The sequence below is a fragment of the Podarcis gaigeae genome (genome assembly GCF_964106915.1).
Source record: "Podarcis gaigeae genome assembly, chromosome: 16".
Lineage (NCBI taxonomy): Eukaryota > Metazoa > Chordata > Lepidosauria > Squamata > Lacertidae > Podarcis > Podarcis gaigeae.
Genome location: NC_139693.1, coordinates 20,038,100 through 20,057,540, shown reverse-complemented (window position 1 = coordinate 20,057,540; position 19,441 = coordinate 20,038,100). Strand labels below are relative to the sequence as shown.

The following is a 19,441-nucleotide window of genomic DNA, read 5'->3' as shown; positions in this document are numbered from 1 at the left end:
CAGTGAATGACCCTTTAGGCTTCCTTCAGGTGAATAGTTCACTTTTTGAATAATAAGAATTATATCTCACAGGTTTTTAGAGATGCTTAGGTGGGGCATGGCCAAAAAAAGGTTGGGAACCACTGATCTAGTCCAACCCCTTGCAGCTATCCCATACAGGGATTGAACCTGCAACTTTAACAGTACCACTTTCTAACTAACCCCCCGGGCATCTGTAGGAAGATCTTAGAATGCCCCCCACCCTGTCTGATATCCTACAGAGCGGCTGCCAGCCATTGTTGGCAATACCAGCTAATATTGGCAGTACTGGCCTAGATGGATGCAACGCACCAACCTGGTATGGTGAATGGCTGTAGATCGGTGGTAGAGCATCTGTTTCTCAGGCAGAAAGTCCTCTGTTAAGCTCCCAGCATCCCCAGGTAAGGCTGGGAAAGACTTATTCTCTGAAATCCTGGGGAGCAACTGCTGATGTAGACATTACTGAGCTGGAGGGCGGGGGGGGGGAATCAGTGGTCTGACATGGGATAAGGTAGCTTCCTCTGTTCCTATAAGTCACCAAAACAGGGTGACAGAGCCCATACCTAATATGTAAGAGGCCTCGGACGTGATGCTGGGAAGGTCTCTGTCCTGCTGCTGCCTGTCAACATGGAGCAGGCTTCCCCAGTGTGTGCCCTCTAGAAGTTTTGGACTCCATCAGCCCTAGAAAGAGCCAATGGGTGGACCAATGGTCTAGATAAATAGAAGCCTCTAAGAGGGAGGGATGAAGCAATAAAACTGCCAGCACATTTGCAAAGCTAAGCAGGGTCTGGTATAGTTTCAATTTGGATGGGGTCTGTGTACTGAGATTCCTGCATTGCAGGGGGTTGGACTAGATGGTCCTCAGGGTCCCTTCCAACTTCACAGTTCTATGAGTCTATGAGTCTTGTGGGGAAACATCATAGCTCAGTGGTAGAGCATGTGCATTGCATGCAAAAGGTCCCTTCCCTGCACAGTCTTGTCTTAGCCTGTAGATGCTTTTCTATTACTGGAGGTGGAAGAAGAAACAAAAACCAGTACAGTGGTACCTCGGGTTAAGTACTTAATTCGTTCCGGAGGTCTGTTCTTAACCTGAAACTGTTCTTAACCTGAAGCACCACTTTAGCTAATGGAGCCTCCCGCTGCCACCGCGCTGCCGGAGCCCGATTTCTGTTCTTATCCTGAAGCAAAGTTCTTAACCTGAAGCACTATTTCTGGGTTAGCGAAGTGTGTAACCTGAAGCGTATGTAACCTGAAGCGTATGTAACCTGAAGCGTATGTAACCTGAAGCGTATGTAACCTGAGGTACCACTGTACACTGCATAAGATAAGTACAATTCCCATAACCCCTGACCATTGGCCATGCTTGCTAGGGCTGATGGGAGTTGTCGTTCAACAACACCTGGAGAGTAGTAGGTTCTCCACACCTAGCTTAAGAGGACAATTGTGCAGTTGTGGTAATGGGAAATTCTGCAGCAAGTTGAGGCCCTAGGTGGGAGAGGTGGCTCTTCTGCTGTCCCCGCCTTTGGGTTTTAAAAACAGTATTTTCCTTCCATTGACTCTAGTGTAAATACTCCAGGTGAATGCTATGCCAGCCCTAGGGCTGTTGTGGTTTTAGGTCTGCAAGGAAACCCTGCTTAGAATCCCGTGGATTTGTGTACACACCATCCTCTGCCCAGTCCGTGGAATAGTGTGGCTGCACACTTCAATTGACACGAGGGGTGTTGTTGCCAATAGTGGAGTAGCCCTTACACTGCTTCTGACTGCCCTTCAGCTGGCCTTGGGCTGACTTTACAGTGTTGTAAAGTACAGTGTGGTGGTTGGATTTATGTTGCTTAAAGATTTAGGGTTCTTTCCAACTAAACCAGTGTGCATGTGAAATTACTTACATGAGTGCAATGGACCTCTCCAACGTGTTTTGTGAGCCCCCCCCCCCCTTCCTGCAGAGAAGATTTGGAGATGGGTGTGTGTGTAGAGACAGGAAGTTCAATTGCACTCAAAAGTTGAGCCACAAACAGACAACTATTTTGTTGGATGCAACCCTTATATACTGCCCTTCAGCACAGTGTCCATTGCTACAGTATGCAACAAGAAATTTAAAACTTCTTCCTGCATCTCTGTTTGGCTTGCTAATCTTAAAAACTTTCAGTTAACACAAAGGTTATAAGAAGCTTGTTCCTCTCCCTTCTGGTTAATTACATTGTTTTGTTTTGTTTTTTTTGTTTTAAAAGCACAGATTAAATTTCTGATGGCAGTAAATTAATCCATTTAGTGAGCCAGAGCTCCATTAGCGCACTGGTGTGTAAATGTGTGTCTCCAAGGAGCGGATGGCGATGTTTGTCTTTTGGATTCCTGATAAAAGCTACAGCTAGTTTTGCAAGGGGATCTTTTTTCTTTTAATGTGCTCTATATGCTTTTTGATGATGGGTTATTTCATACTCAAAACAGCCTGTAAAGGTGAAGAAATAATTGTGCATTACTTTAAGGATTTCTTCCCTCAAATTGAAGAAATAGGATGCTTCATCTAACGGTCTTCTCTGAGGCAGGATTTGTGCTTGGTAGAGGCAGCATAAGATGAGCTATTTTGAGTAGTCATTTTCATCTGCCTTCCTGGGCTCCCTTTTGAATCAGGTCTAAGGGCCAAAGGAGAGGTAGCCTGTTTCTCTTCACATTTGTCTTTCCATTTTATGTATGGAGCTGAACGATAATTTTGTGCCAGGAGAGTGATCTTGTCTGGATGCTCACTAAATACGGAGCTGAGCAAACTTTGTTCACACACACACACAACCTCCTGTCTTCTTAGTATTACCATATTCAGCAATATCAAGTTACAGTATAGGAAAACTGGTGCTATTAACAGTAATCCTTCTAGTTGGTTAATTGGTTTGGCAACTTCCATGCACATGACGTGTGATGCAAATTATTTCCCGTGAGAGTTAAATGATAACCAATGAGAGGCAGAGGCAGCTTTGTCAATCCCAGCAGGTATATAAGAGGACGACCAGGCCTGCTCAGAAAAAAACTGGGGAAAAATTGGGAGGGGCAAGGAAGCTCAGCAGCCACCAGAAGGGTGTCTAAGAGCATGCGGTGCCCCCAGGTATACAAGCTGCCTTATACGATCTGATGTTAATGGACATGACGAAAGTCCATTCATTTCAATGGTTCTACTCTGAGTAGGCCTGAGTAGGCCTTCTAAGCCAAAGGCCTGCTCAGGCCATAGGCCGTCAAACCCCAAAGTCGTCAGTTAGCCATAGTTTATGGTTCCATCTGAACTGAGAAACGATGGTTACAAGGTTTGGAACAAGACAGCTTCAAACCTTGTTCAATCCCCAAGTAAAAGGATTGGTAGCAGGGGGTGGAAAAGAGCTGCTTCCAGGCAGAGCTGTTGAGCTAGGGGGACATATAGGATTGTATCCAAATTAGTTCTACTAGAGTAGAACCACTGAAATGAATGGACCTTCGTCATGTCCATTAACATCAGTGGGTCCATTCTGAGTAGGGCTGGCATTGGGTACAGATAGTATAAGGCAGCTTGTATACCTGGGGGCACCTCATGCTCTTAGACACCCTTCTGGTGGCTGCTGAGCTTCCTTCCACTCCCAATTTTTTCCCAATTTTTTCTTTTTTTAATGAGGTTTTTTTTGGCACTGTTTGAGAATTTGCCCAATTTTTTATTAGTGCTTGTTGTTCATGTTGCTGTTGTCTGCTTTTTTTTTGACTATTTTGTTTTGGTGTGCGCCTTAGTCGAGGCTAGCTTAGGCCAGCTATTTTCAATAAGTCTGCTCTGATTAGCATTGGTTACAACCCTATGCATGTAGCTGTGTTTGGGATGGTTGCGGGCTCTGTGCCTTGCCAGTTTTCCTTCTACAAAATAGGTAATTTACTGTGCCCACAGCCCCTGGGTCCCCAAAAATTAAGGGCTCCTATTCTATGCCAATTCTTTATAAGAGTCTTTATCAGAATGAAGTCTGTGGGCTCGTACATGCAAAAAAGCAGACCAGCAACTTGTGTCTCTTTCCTGTTTCTTCTAGGATGTGGAATAAATAGCAATGCAGTATTTTATTTTAACTCCTGTCTCCCACTTCTTCTGACTACTTTTCAGAATGAAATAAACGAAGTTCCCTTCTTTGACGTTCAACTGCCTTATGAACTGGCGTTAAAAATATTTCAGTTCCTCGGCAGGATGGAACTGGGGAGATGTGCTCAAGTAAGTCTTTGCCAGGTTTGCTGGTGCTTCTCGCTTCCTTTCTGAATGTACTACTTGGAAGTAAACGCCATTGGGATCAGTGGGTTGTGCTGAACTGAGTGGTAGTAATGCTCTGTAGTAATATTTATTTATTATTGCAATTTCAAATCTAGTCCTCCATCATGTCTGAGCAGAGAGCGGCCGCATCTCTCTGTCTTGCAGGGAAGCTGGAGCACTCTGGCAGCAATTAACACTTTGACAGCCCCCATCTCCCAGCCACTGACTGCTTCATGACCACTTCCTGAGCTACATGCAGCTCCCAGGATTGGCTGCGGGGTGGAGGGAAGAAACTTTTGAGACCAAAGTGAACCAGATGTTGATGGAAAGAGGTGCTAAGTTACAAAAAGAATTGAGAGGCTAGAGAGAAGAAATTTCAGGAACACTCTTTAGAAAGTGATAAAATATCGACATAAAACATTTAACAGGTTCCCAAAAGCAGTCAATATTTACCCCCTAGGGGTGATGGGTCTCTTCTGGGGATGAATAAAGACCTGGCTGGTTGTGTGTGTCAATAATAATAATAATAATAATAGTTTTATTATTTATGCCCTGCCCATCTGGCTGGGTTTGCATCAAGCATTAAAAACCTCCTGATACAGGGCTGCCTTCAGATGTCTTCTAAAAGTTGTGTAATTCTTTATCTCCATGACTTCTGATGGGAGGGTGTTCCACAGGGTGAGCATCACCACCGAGAAGGCCCTCTGCCTGGTTCCCTGTAACTTTGCTTCTCGCAGTGAGAGAATCAGCAGAAGACCTCAGTGTCTGGGCTAAGTGATTGGGTGGAAATGCTCCTTCAGATATACTGGGATTTAAAAGTCAGCACCAACACTTTGAATTGTGCTTGGAAACATACTTGGAAGGCTTAGGAGTGGGAAATAAGTTTTACAGTGCATAGTTTTTCAAAGAGTTCGGAACCTCGCCTCTACATAGTTCCGCCTTTATTTCAGACATTGTGATATATCGGTATGTTACAATGTTTAGCTGGTGATCTATTGTGCTGTTGAAAGCCAGATATCGCCCAGCCTTACTCTGTACTTAGAAGTTTCCGCAATACAACAGTGTTCTCAAACCTTGCTTTATTGCTTAAAAAAAGATTGTATACAGGTATTTCTTGACTTTGACATTTTTTAAGAATTTGGGTTGGGATCAATGACTACTTTATAAGCTCATCAAGGGGTCAGTGTATGTGGGCGGTATAGAAACCTCTGACTTCTGCACAGCTGAAATGTAGCCCAATGTACAGAGGCAAAAGTCCCATCTGCTGCTCCAGCCATTTTGGTTCTGGCCCTCCCTACTTCTGTCATGTTTCCCCGAAGAGTTGCCAACGAGGGAGTGCTGAAAAAGCTCCCTCACCCTGGGCTTGCATTAACAGCCTCTTCTGATCAGGAAACCACCTGGGTTTTTATTGGAAGATTTTCACCCGTTTTTAACTCAGAGTGGTATGCTTTCACTGCAAAGAAAGTCCCGAGCAGAAGAAATGGAAAGGATTGAGCAGTTCGCATTGGGGACTTCTAAGCAGGCAATAGAAGTTTATAGTGTAAGGGTTTTGTTGCGCTGGGTCATTCCTTTCTTTCAAATCACTCTGTTGTAACTCCTGCGATGGAGATTTTACACTGAAATTGTACCCCAAAGTTGTCCAGGCCAATTGCTTGGTGCAGTAAACTGGCCTTGACTCTTTTTCTCCCACTTAAAAAAATAAATATTAGGAACTGCTTTTATTATGCTCTCTTCTTGACATTAAGCAAATGGTGGGCTTCTGAAGCCATTCTTGAGAAGCAGTCCCAGGATATTTAGGAGGCAGCTGAGCAGCTGAGTTCTGTGCGCTTTACAAGGCTTTTGGAACAAGATGGATGGCCAAAGCTTTTAGTCAGCTTCTAAAGCGATCAAGTAAAAAGCAAAGCCATAAAAAATAAAGACCGTTTTCATTTTCCTCCCGGTGCTTTTGATTTTATTTTTTTGGCTGAATGATGGAAGACCTCTTCTGTTAAATGGAATGCCATGCTGCTTTTCACAGCTGTTGTTCTGTTAGCGTTTGTTATTACTATTATTACCATTATTGTGATTCTTATTGGCGGCAGAGCAGTTTGAGAGTCAGTGAAGTTGCATTGGTTAGTGTGGACTGGCGTCATGAGCAATGCGAACTCGGAAAAAAAATGTTTTAAGATGGGTAAGAATAAAAGACCTGGATCCTTCTAAATAAAATAGGAAAAGGAGATTTAAATTTAATTAATTTAACTTTAACGTTAAAAGATTAGAATGTTGACAAAATGACTAAACTATGGCAACAAATTGATTTGTCTTCTCAGGTCAAAGTCCTAATATGACCAGCAGATGATAATGAAATATGTCAAGGACATGTTTTGACCCAATGAATCATTTTCAGTGATCAGAAGGAAACTATTGTATACAACTTGGTCACAGAGAATTCGTCCACTGGGTTAGACTTTCTAAATGGTTTATGCCAAGTTAGGTTATCTAGCTCAGTATTGTCTGCACTGACTGGCAGCGACTCTCCCAGATGCTGAGGATTGAACCTGGGACCTCCTGCATGCGAAGGAGATGCTCTGTCACTGAGCTGTAGCTCTTTCTCATGAAAGTATAAAAGCATTAAATGGCACTCCACTCAAGCTTGCTCTGGTTCCCTTTTAGGATTCAGTTAATCACTAAAATAGCTACATATGTGAGATTATAGAACACAAATTTCTTGCATATTTGTACAGTGGTGCCCCGCAAGACGAATGCCTCGGAAGACGGAAAACTCGCTAGACGAAAGAGTTTTCCGTTTTGGAGGTGCTTCGCAAAATGAATTTCCTATGGGCTTGCTTCGCAAGACGAAAATGTCTTGCGAGTTCCTGTGGGGTTTTTTCCCTTTCCCCCCCTTTTTCTAAGCCGATAAGACGCTAATAGCGCTAATCCGCTAAGCTGTCAATGGGCTTGCTTCGCAAGACGAAAAAACCGCTAGACGAAGAGACTCGCAGAACGGATTCTTTTCGTCTTGCGAGGCACCACTGTATTTAGCTCTTGGATATTCTGCTGGTAAGATTCGGTGGAAACCTGGGAAATAACTCACTGATATCGTTTGAAACTCCCATTGTTGTAGGCACATTTTGCGACAGGTAATTTCATTTGCGCGAGCAGTTTCTGAGCTCTAGGCACAGTACTGCACCTAAGATTTCAGATTAAAACTGCAGAGTGGAAGGAAAGGAGAACCTTTTTCTGCCCCGCACTTTCAGCTCCTCTCTGAAGTCTGGAGAAGAGACCCTCTTAAGAATATTAGGGAGGTGGGCAGGGGAAGGACTAGACCATGTGAAAAATGAACATAAGATTTTAGCTGCAGTTCATCCATTTTCAGCTTTGTTTTCCTGTTATAAAAAAGTGCAACTAGACATTCTGTTGTTGCGCCCATAACCTAGGTTTCATCTGCCATTTAGCTCCTAGCTTTCACATATCAGTTTCTAACACTGCTCACAGATTTATTTATTTTTATATTAATAAGATGCTTTTGAGTGGCTCAGCTTAGCTTTCGGCAGACAGGCCTCCGTATCAGTAAAATCAACGGCGAAATTTATTTCTCTCTTCCTATCTCTGTTAGGTAGGGGGGAAGCCTTTTTTTCTTTTTCTTTTTAAAACACCTTTTGGCATCCAGTTGCTCACCTGTACCCTTAACTCAAGCTGAGCTAGGAAGTTTGAGCTGCAGCCAAGTGCTGTGCGTGTTTGCCTGTGCTTTAAATGGGAGCAGCGCTTGTAAAGCAGGAGGCTCGAGACGCTTTTTATTAGCGGTTTCTTGCAGCTGTGCCTCGCTCAGCGAAGCTTTTACTAGGCTTGGCAGTGCCAGTTCCTGGTGCATTAATGGGGGTGCCTGGTTGCAGGGCCCCTCCTCGGAAAAACCCAGGTTTATAAGCCTAGTGGGGCTACAAGTAATCTGATTAAAATCACAGTGGGATAATATTTTTGTTATGCTTTTTCCCCTCCATGAGTGTTAAAAGGACCTCTTGGAACCCGAGAATCCACTTAGGAGCGTCTGTGCTTTCTAAAACAATGTTTTAACTTAGATTTGGCAGTGGTGCTGCAAATGCTTTCTACGTTGGCAAGCCTTGGCTTTTGTTTTCCACTCCTCTCTTCCTTACCTGTCTTCCTTCCTTCCTTCCTTCCTTCCTTCCTTCCTTCCCCACCCCATCCTCACTTTGAGGCTGGCAAAGCTTCATTGTGTTTACTTCTCTCTCTTGTTCAGAAGCCTCACCAATGTCATCAGACGCTTGCTTTAGCTAAAATGGAGAGAAGAGTTTAAGATGATTTATTGCTACTTCCATTTATAGACTTCTTTACTGCCTGAAAGACCTCAGAGTGGTTTACACACACTATGAGTATTTTTATTTTTTTAAAGTCAAGTGATTTGCATAGCAAAATACTCATACCATATCCAATCCATAACACAAAACAAATAAAATTGGAGAAAAGTACAAGGCAGTATAATTATATAGTTCCAAACAACACAACATAAAATCATTCATCCAGTCTCGCTCACCATCCATTTCACACAACCACTGCAGCCATTCGCTACCTCAAACGTTGCCTCTGTCTGCCGCTCATACATGAACCACTCATATTCAAGAATATTACAACCCACAGGCAAAGGTTCACAGACAATTGTACACTCATAAGATGCATTCCTGATATCTGAAGCAGTACTGGACTCTGGACGATCTCTTACTCCTCCCATCTCTCACCTGAGAGGAGTCCAGATCCCTAGTAGAGAAGGCTCTCTCTCCCTGGAGGGCATAGAGCTATTTCCATCTACTCCCAGAATTATAACATGCACGGAACTGCAAAATCTCAACATTTGATAAAGAAGCAATCAACTATGGTAGTTTTCTTTCCCTTTGCTAGAGCATTAACTCCTCCTGGCAGCTGTCTTTGCTTGTATGCCAATGTCAGGATTATTATTATTCTTATTATTAGTTTTTCTTCCTCTCCTCCTTCCTCCTCCTCCTCTTCATAATAATAAAAATAAAGAATTATTGCATTTATATCCCACATTTTTCTCCAAGGAACTCAAGGTGGTGGACATGGCTTTCCACCTCCTCATTCAGTCCCCCAAACAACCCTGTGAGGTAGGTTTGACTGAGAGCCAATGAGCAGACATTGACTGTAAAGAGCAGACGTGGGGGAGAAAGTTGGGACAGCTGTAGGCATTTTTGGATTATATGGAATATCTAGAGCCATTTAAATCTGACTTTAGTCCAGGCCATGGGACCGAGTTGGTCTTGGTCACCCTGCCGGGAATGGCCTCTATTAATGGGACAAGCAGGGCTGATCTTGGTCCTTCTCAAGCTTTCTGTGGCTATTTAATATTGTTGACTTCCGTATCCTTCTGGACCAACTACGTGGGATGGGATTTGGGGGCCCTGTTCCTTACATGACCTAGTCTAGAGAGTGGCATTGGGAGAGTGTGGTTTGGGGTTGTTGTTTTTTTGTCTCTCGGTATTTATGCTATGGGGTGCCATAGGGCCGCTGTGATGTCTTGGGGTTTCTTATGGCACACAGAGAAAAGGAATTAATGGTATAAATTTTCCTATTTCTTAAGTTTTCCCTGAAGAGATAACTCTCCCCTTTCCTTTTTTTCTGAAGACTATTCAGTCATTCAAGAAAGGGTCATAACCCATTGGTTTGAGCACCTATTTTGGATGCTAAAGATCCCAGGTTGAATCCTCATCACCTCTAGGAATGTCCCCTTTCTGCAGCCCTTCAGAACTGCTGCCAGTCATCCTTGGCCATGCTGAACTAGCTGGACCAACAGGTCCCTGTGAGCCGCTGAAGCCTGAAGCCATCCAGCCCAGGCACATGGTGGGCAAAGTCCCAGTGATCAATGGGCCTATTGTTGAGTCATGTTAGTTATCCTTACCCTCTCTGTGGGCCTTGAAGCTCAACCTGCCAGGGGAAGGCTACAGCTGGATATCAGTCTCCATGGATGGGCGCAGGGAAACCTACTAGGACAATCGACTCTGCAAAGAGAAGACTGTGTGCTTCTTGCATGTAACAATGGGCAATTTCATCACCCTTGTTGGCAATTACATCACCCAGTTGCACAGTTACATCACAGGAGAATCGGCAGAGGAGGAGGAAGCTGTGGAACTGCGGGAACAGGAAGAGGAGCGGCTGCGGGAGTGGCGGCAAGTGGAGCGAGCGGAGCGGGAGTGGCAGCAGCTGGAGTTTGAGCGGGAGCAGCAGCGACTGCTGGAGCAGCGGCGGCGGGTGTCGCAGCAGCAACAGTGGGCGTTGCAGCAGCGGCAAAGCCTGGCGCAGGAAGAGGAGCAGCGGCAGCAGGAGCTGGCGCGGCAGCAGGAATTCCGCCGGAGGCTGAGCTCCCGGAGGAGCGACCCCGCTCAGGAGGAAGTGATACGCCAGCGGCAATTGCAGCTGGTGGCGCAGCACTGGGACCACTTGGAGGCCAAGGACTCTCGCCTGTTCACCGCGCAAGAGCTGCATCGGCACTCGTTGCAGAACCATCAGGATAATGCCAACCTGCGCGCGGATCGGCGGATGGAGCACGAGCAGCGCCGGCTGCGCCACAGCCTCGATGTCGCGCGCCGAGACACGGAGAGGTGGGTGGAGCGGGAGCAGCAGCGGGTGGAGGCGGCTCTCAGCAATCAGCAGCAGCTGGCTATGCTACACGATCCACATGGCTTCTATCAACCCTTCTAACTCAGCGATACACCACAAAGCGTCGCCGGCAGGGGGTTGCGTCCGTGATATTCCCAGTCGTCCTGGGTGCTGCGTCAGCTGCAGTTGCATTGAGGGTAGTGGAGACCGAATGGCCATTTGTATCACCCAGATGAGCGGCAGGCCGTCCTGGAAAGGAGGAGATGATCACCACCGCTAATCAGAGGGTACTTCTGGGAGAACCACGATGCACATGTTGAAACTCTGTTGAGGAAGGAACTACCTCTCCGTGATACTGCCTTTTGGAACCTTGCCTGATAGGACTTGGGACTGGGAATTCCTTGAGTCGTCACCCCATTGAGATTGAATTGGAGGAGTGAAGCTCATGTGGCCCACCATTCCTTCCTGTCTTCTTCCCAGCGTTCTGTGCCCCTCCTGTCACTTGCCATGTATCCTGTGACCTCATAAAAGCACACGGAACGGGCACGACTTCCATTTATCCACCTTGGATGATGAGGATTTATTCATTGGCCGCTTCTTGGCCCCCACAAGGCCCCCAAAAGTGGTGAACCCTTAAAACAAAGTATACAATAAAGTACAATTAAACAAGCAAAGCAAAGTAAGTGATAGAATGCAGTGAAATGACATAGGTCAGCTGGCTAGCAAAACAGTGTAAGGCAGCACAGTGGAAGTGCAGAAAAGTTGGGCCTTCCCAAGCTAGAAGGCAAGTGTGGCCTCAACAAGCATCCATCCCTCACGCTTGAAAGCTAGTAGCACCCCAGGATGGGGGTCGCTAATGGAGCCAGTGTGGTGTAGTGGTTAAGAGCGGTAGTCTCGTAATCTGGGGAACTGGGTTCGCATCTCCGCTCCTCCACATGTAGCTGCTGGGTGACCTTGGGCTAGTCACACTTCTCTGAAGTCTCTCAGCCCCACTCACCTCACAGAGTGTTTGTTGTGGGGGAGGAGGGGAAAGGAGAACGTTAGCTGCTTTGAGACTCCGTAGGGTAGTGAGAAAGCGGGATATCAAATGCAAACTCAACTCTTCTTCTGTGGCATTCCAACACCCACCAGCTCAATCCAGCATGGCCAAAGGTCAGGGTTGAGAAGGGGAGTTTCAGGTTCTACAACCACTGCCTTAAGATGTCCTCTGAGTGCCTAAAGGAATCTGAGCTTGGCTTAAAACGGTGGTTCCCCAAAATCCCTGCTCCCAGCGGGATACCTGAAAATTGCTGGTTGCCTTGGCTTGCCCCACTGTGATTTTTCTGCATGTTGAAGCAATTGTAAGGCACTGTGCTAGTTGCCGTGCAATTTTTAATCATACTTTTCCTGCTGTTTTTATTTTTTCTATTGTATTTTATTGCATTAGAATTTGCCTTCTGCAGAATTCAGATTGTCAAACAGTAAAATGCAATGTAAGAAATATATTTGAATATAAGCCGTAATTTTAAAAATCCAATTAAAAACCAGTGTATTTAATGCAGACATGGCACAGCCCACCAAATTGAAGTTCATGGACCACGGTTTGGGACCCCCTAGCCTGCAACATCTGGCCTTCTCCATGAGAGATTGCATCATGATTTTGGGAGTGCTTCCCTCCCTTTACTTAGTTTTATGATTAGTGTCATGAACGGAGCCTTAAACGGCTCAGAATGTCAATACCTCAAGGACCCCATATGAATCGACCCGAACCCTGCAATCATCATTTGAGGCTGTTATTCATGTGCTCCCTCTAAAAGAGGTCCAGAGGGTAGCAGCATGATAGCGAGTCTTCTCTGTGGTGAGATTTCTTGCTGCATGTATCTGGGGCTCAGAGCAACAGGAACAAGCCCACATTAATCTCTGCTGCTGATGGAGAAGGGCCGTAGCTCAGTGACAGAACATCTGCTTTGAATGTAGAAGACCCCAGGTTCAGTCCCCAGTATATCCAAGGTGGGGCTGGGAGGGAGCCTCGTCTGAAACCATGGAGAGCCCCTGCCTGCCTGTGTTGACAGTGCTGAGCTAGATGGACCCATGGTCTGAATCTTAAGTATAAGGCAATTCTCTATCATCCTGAAAACCAGAGTGGGCAGAAACATGGCAGTAAAACTGTGGGCGATTTAAAACAGAAAAAAGACACACATGGCGGAAAAACCATAAGGCAAATCAGCCTGTCGGGCGAAAGGCCTGTCTGAATCATATCTGGTTTTTTTAAAAAAAGACATTTACCTGTTCTTTGGAAGGTTTCCAGAGAGGGTTAGATGAGGCCTGGTCTCAGAAAAGGCACTCCAAAGCACAGGAGCAGCCAGTGAGAAGTTATTCTCTCCCCCCCCCCCCCAGGTGTGCATCATGTTCCTTAAACCCCGGGTAGCCACCATCCAGATATTTCTGGAGTGCAGCTCCCATGACCTCTGACCCCTGGCCATTTCGGCTGAGGCTGATGGGAACTGTAGTACAGAAAGACCTGGAGCACGACACGCCAGCTGTCCCTAGATTAAATGCCCCCCCTTGCCGGTCTGATTCAGCAGAGCATTTGTTTTTTTCATATCTCTACAGCATGGGTAGGCAAACTGAGGCCCAGGGGCCAGATCCGGCCCAGTCGCCTTGTAAATCCGGCCCATGGATCCTCCGGGAATCTGTGTGTTTTTACAGGAGTAGAATGTGTCCTTTTTTAAAAAATGCATCTGTGGGTTATTTATGAGGCATAGGAATTTGTTCATTCCCCCCCCCCCCAAAAAAAAATATAGTCCAGCCCCTCACAAGGTCTGAGGGACAGTGGACTGGCCCTCTGCTGAAAAAGTTTGCTGCCCCTGATCTACAGCATATGGCATGACAGAGAGCGAGCGAGAGAGAGAGCAGGCACTGAGCTGCAATTTAACTAAAGTGGCCGATAAGCCCACATGAAGGTTTATTCTGGGGGGAATAACAGCAGAGAGGAACAAAGGGACTTTATGTTGCCTTCTGTATAGACCTGCCTGAATGTTAAGGTGGAGGTGGGGTACTGTTCTTAGGTGACACATAGCAGGGCCTTCTCTGTGTTGGTATCCTGTTTATTGAAATCTCTCCCTTTGGAGGTGTGTCTGGCACCATCATTTTACTTATTTCAATCATTGGGCAGGATGCATCTCTTCACCCAGGTTTTGAGGAGCCAATGAATTATTTTAGATTGGGTTTTGTGCGTCCCCTCCCTTTCCCCCCTTTTTTGCGCTGTCATAAGCTTTGTGCTCTAAATGTACTTTTAAGTCAAGAGTCCTCAACCTATTCAGACCGGTGACCCCCCTTTAGGCCAAACATGCATTTGGGAATTCATTTTACACCGTATAGTTCTACTGCAGTAATGTTGCTGCTCTGCCCCCCTGGAGGGTCTCTACCCCACTGGCTGAGGACTGATGGTCAGGGTAGAAAAGGAATTGGAAGTGGAGGGAAAGGAGAGCAAGTTCATTTTCCAGTAGCATCAAGAGCTGCAATTAATAGGCGTTGGAAGGGTCAAGATCTACACAAAATCTTTATTGAACCACTTTTATTAAATCTGCCAGGACGATCGGGTGCATCTATCACTTTCAGTGTTGCCAAAACCCACCATGAACTGACCCCAGGCACTTTGTAATTTTCCTCTTAGGAGTTTGTGACATCACTACAACTTTTAAGATGTTGGTGCCCTTGTTACTCTGTGCTACTTTTATTTATTGTTTTCAACGGTACTAGACCCATTTAGACAATATGTTCCGTACACTTCTTATTTTGCTTCTTTAATTCTCGTCATTGATCAATAAAGATTTGATGTGCTTTGGAAGGATTTCCAGTAAATGACCTTGCACATTGGTACCAAAAGATTGTGGTGCGTTGCTTTAGTAGACAAACACACACTTGCTGGATGTGTTTGCCTCTGTATTCCCTTGTTTTACTGAGTATGCAGGAGTTAAGTGCACCTGACCACCCCTCGCCTGCAACATATTCTCATTGGTGTTTTCAGTAAAAAACTTTTGGTTTGGGAGGGAGCAACAAGTCAGCCCAGAACCTGTAAGGAAGCTGCTTATTAATTTGAAACTGCCAGTAGACCAGTTTGTATTTACCTGTCTCTTCCATTCTTCCAATTGACTGTGGAATAGTGTATGATTTACCATATTTTTCGCTCTATAAGACGCACTTTTCCCCCTCCAAAAATTAAGGGGAAATGTGTGTGCGTCCTATAGAGCGAATGCAGGCTGCACGGCTAAGCCCAAAGCCAGAACAGGGAGACGGAGCGCTGCTCAGCGCTCCGTCTCGCTGCTCTAGCTTGGGATTAGCTGCGCAAAGCCTCCGCAGGGCAGCGGGGTGAAGGCACCCCACTGCCCTGCGGAGGCTTCAAAGGCTGCGCTCTGGGGGCTTCAGGCAGCTATCTGCAAGCCTTCGGAGCACAGCAGGAGTTCCCGCTGAGCTCCGAAGGCTTGCGGATAGCCGCCTGAAGCCTGGAGAGCGAGAGGGGTCGGTGCACACCGATCCCTCTTGCTCTCCTGGCTTTGCTTTGCTGGAGAGGCGCTGCGCAACTTTCCCTCTCTGCGCAGCGCCCCTTCAGTGAAGCGGGAGAAGAAATGGAAGGGGCTCCATTTCTCCTACTGCTTCGCTGAAGGGGCACTGCACAGAGAGGGGGAGAATCCCCCCCCGTTCTCCCCCTCCTATGGTCCGGTGCGTCCTATAGAGCGAAAAATACGGTATTTGTAACAATCCTTGAGTCCGCTTTCTAAGAACATAAGAAGAGCCTGCTGGATCAGGCCACTGGCCCTCCTACTCCATCATCCTGTTCTCACAGTGGCCAACCTGATTCTCGTAGGAAACCTGTAGGCAGGACCTGTAAGCATGACAGCAACTCTCCCCTCTCAGGTGGGGAAGAGAGACCATTATAACACAGCACAGCCAGGCTTCACTTTTAACTCCATGCATGAAGATGCTGCCAGCCTCCAAGAAACGCACTGTCTAGAGCTGATACCTGTCTTGCTGCTTTTAGGTTAGCAAGCCCTGGAAGGTCCTTGCAGAAGACCAGCTCCTTTGGTTCCGGTTGTGCCAAAAAGAAGGTTACCTGCCCAACAGTCAAATATCTGATTCTCCTTTCTGGAAAAGGACCCTCCGGGAATGCCGGGAGAAGGAGCAGGTTTTAAGAACCAACTGGAAGGTAAACTCTGCGGGGGATTCTTCTTTTGGAATCCATTATGACTCTATTAGGCAGGGGTGGGGGACCTGTTTTAGCCTGAGGGTTGCATGCTTGTGACAGGCTGGGCCAGGGGCAAAAGTCAGCAGAGTGATGAATGGAAATTTTAACCTTGTATAATAAGCTAGTTCCTATAAATCAAGAAAAGGGGGGCCACTCTTATGCTACCCTTATGCTATTCATATAATCAGTTATCAGTAATCAATATATTCATATATGCTCACATATAACAGGGCTTACAGTGAATTTTATAATCCATTTTGAATCAAAGGAAAGCTTTGCCTAAGCTAACTGCAAACTGCTTGGAACCGCAAGTCCGGAACCAACCTTTCACCTAGTAACATCCTGTACCCTGAAGGAAAGGGGAAGACATGAATCAGAGACACTGGTACAAAATCCCCCTCAAATGCAGGCTAAAATATTCCACAGAACAGGAAGGGCCAAACCACAAAACCTGGGGGAGGTAAGGCCAGGAGATTCCCTGAGTCTCATTTCCTTCTTCTGTCCGAACTAGGGAAAAGGTCAGACTGCGCATCATTTGTGCAGACAATGGAAAGCAGAAGTTAGGGAGTGAACTCTGCGCAAGGCTAGGAGCCTGGCAGATGCACACTAATTGGTTATTCTTCGCTGGCGTCTGTGACTGTCTCATGATCTGTGATTTGCTCAGGATTTGTATGCTTCGGGGTCCCAGTCTTTTGGAAAAGATTCCAACTGGGTCCATTATTGCTCAGCAATAAAACCTCACCTTCTTTTTCTCCAAAAGCTGTGTCTGTCTGATCCTTGTTTCACTCTAAGTGGGTACCACTTTACTTTCACGTGCTACACCTACACACACACACACACACACACACACACACACACAGAGGCAAGCAAGAGGCATAATCAGAATTAAATTATTGCCAGGCTGGTGAGAGGTACGGCTCAGGAGGGTGGGTGACCTAGGCAGAGGCATATGATGGGTGTCAGCTCTCAATGATTTCAGACAGAGAACTTTCATAGCCCTATCTGGAGGCACTGGGGGGCAAGCTTGGCATCTTTTGGGCACAAAGCATGTGCCCTGCTATTGAGCCTTCCCCTGCATACAGGAACACAGGAAGCTGCTTTCTATCAAGTCAAACCCTCGAACCATCTACCTTAGTGTTGCTGGCTCTGACTGGCAGCAGCTCTCTGTGGTTTCAGACCAGGAGCCTTTCCTAGCCTTACCTGGAGATGGTCGAGATTGAACGTGGAGGCCTCCTGCATGCACAGAGCTATGACCCTTCTGGTGAAGGGGAAGCAGAATGGTTCGGATTGCTACGTGGCTGATCAGGGCCAATGCCGCTCCCTTGTCTTCCTCTGCAGAACCGCATTGGCGCCGTGAGCCAGCTGCAGTACGAACTTGGGAAAGTTCTGTGCGATGTGCATTCTTGCGACGGGGTGGTCATTGCCGGGTAAGTACGTGGTAGTTGGCATCCCGAGAGTTCTGTTTTGCAGACTGAACACTTATCCTCCCACCGGCAGCCTCACTGGATGTTGCGTGGCCAATGCAATGGGCTGTATCCAATGTAGCTGTGAGTTAAAGTTGCTTAGCTGTATACTTATTGAGCTGGTGGAAGGTTGTTGCACAAGGGAAAACGTGCATTCGTATTCAGAGATTGTTAGGCTACAAGAATCAGCTGTTGCTCAACAAGCTTATGCCAAAACAGCTGTTGTGCTAGATTCCTTTGTTGCCCAGCCTTTAAATTCTGCCACCCACTGGAGCAAATGTTCTTGTGCTAAGGGTCCGAGAATGTTGAGTGTTGCCTAGAAGAATTGAATTGACAGCCTAATTGAGGTTCTCAGGGGAGGGGAATTTTTTCAGGCACAGTTGCATGTCAGGCTAAAGGAGTACAGCAGGTTCAACAGAGAATGTTGGATACAGTCCACAGTGACCTCCTGGTGTTGCCAGACTAATTATACTTCTCATCATCCCTAACACTTGGGGCTGATGGGAGTTGTAGACCAAATATCTGGGGGACTACAGGTTTCCCATCCTTGCTTTAAGACTATAACTCTCAAACACAGCTCTACAAAGTAGCCATCTTCCAGGCTCAACCTGCTATCACAATCAATCATTTTTTGCTTTGTGTGTGTTTGCATCCAGTCTTTCTGGCCAGTTACACAGATCTTACAAACTTAACCAGAATAGTATCCATAATTCAGATAATTTGCTAGCAACACAAAGGTATCACATCTCTTTTGCTGTTGATTTACTACATGTCTTAGAAGTGGCAGCTAAAAAAAATTATCTGTTTTTTTTTTCCTTGTAAGATTTTCCTTGTTTTCTGTAATGGGCTAACATGACTACACCTCTGAAAATTCCAAGATGTAATACATGGGTAGGCAAACTAAGGCCCAGGGGCCAGATCCGTCTCAAGAGCCTTCTCAATCCAGCCCACGGATGGTCTGGGAATCAGTGTGTTTTTACATGAGAAGAATGTGTGCTTTTATTTAAAATGCATCTCTGGGTTATTTGTGGGGTATAGGAATTTGTTCATATTTTTTTCCAAAATATAGTCTGGCCCACCACATGGTCTGAGGGACAGTGGACCGGCCCCCTGCTGAAAAAGTTTGCTGACCCCTGATGTAATACATTCAAAATAAATTCTGAAAATCCAGATATATGTGTGTGTGTGTGTGTGTGTGTGTGTGTGTGTGTGAGAGAGAGAGAGAGAGAGAGAGAGACCATAAAACTTGATCACCAAAAGCCAGCTGATTTCAAAACTTTGGTCTTGGCTTCAGGAAAACGTTCCATACATTGACAGTGGCATATCTAAGCAGCTCATGGGATCTCCGCTGAGAAACAAATGGTTAAGTATCCATGCAGGTCCTAATATCCACAGCATTTGATTAAGCATACTGGTATTTCAAGGAGATGAATCACTTAAGAGGTTTCTCTGTTAAACTTGGGGATTCCAGTAGAAACCCTGGAAGGAGACTTGTCTGCTTGCCTGCCTGCCTGCCTGCCTGTTTGTTTTATTTAGAGCATTTGTGCACCATACTTCAGCTCCCAGAGTGGCATAAATACTATCAGTTAAAAATAATAATAGGCAGTCTCAGGTTTATGGTTTTAAAGAAACCCTTAAAATGACATAAGGGGAAGGAAGGGAAGAGGGGGAAATCAAACTCGGGCATGTTAGGTATTTGCATGATGGGTCACTAAACACACATCTTGGCTAAGAAGAGAGCAAGCCAGTTTGGTCCTGTGAAGTTAAGACATGAAATCCACTATCCTCTTTTCAGAGTGGCTACCCAGGACCTGAGCACATAAGCACTATTACCCCATGCCCGTATGGTTTCCACCAGCTGGAATTCAGAAGTATTAGTAACAGTGGAGGCAA

General features: G+C 45.9%; 1 protein-coding gene and 1 long non-coding RNA gene across 4 annotated transcripts in view; one reads left to right on the top strand and one right to left on the bottom strand.

The window, feature by feature from the left end:
* Window positions 1-19,441, top strand: part of FBXW8 (F-box and WD repeat domain containing 8) — a 63,230-nt gene that overhangs the window by 1,124 nt on the left and 42,665 nt on the right. For 2 of the 3 annotated variants that reach the window (XM_083717304.1, XM_083717302.1), the window contains exons 2-4: window positions 4,118-4,222; window positions 15,882-16,046; window positions 17,424-17,512. In XM_083717304.1, the coding sequence (XP_083573430.1) occupies window positions 4,118-4,222; window positions 15,882-16,046; window positions 17,424-17,512 (359 nt within the window). The remainder of the gene's footprint in view (window positions 1-4,117; window positions 4,223-15,881; window positions 16,047-17,423; window positions 17,513-19,441) is intronic. The other variant, XM_083717303.1, reaches the window with a different exon arrangement.
* On the bottom strand, window positions 6,181-10,152 carry LOC310834287. Its single transcript, XR_014559146.1, has 3 exons — window positions 9,937-10,152; window positions 8,389-8,526; window positions 6,181-6,453 (listed from the first exon to the last, which is right to left on the bottom strand). It is a non-coding gene; the product is annotated as an uncharacterized lncRNA (long non-coding RNA).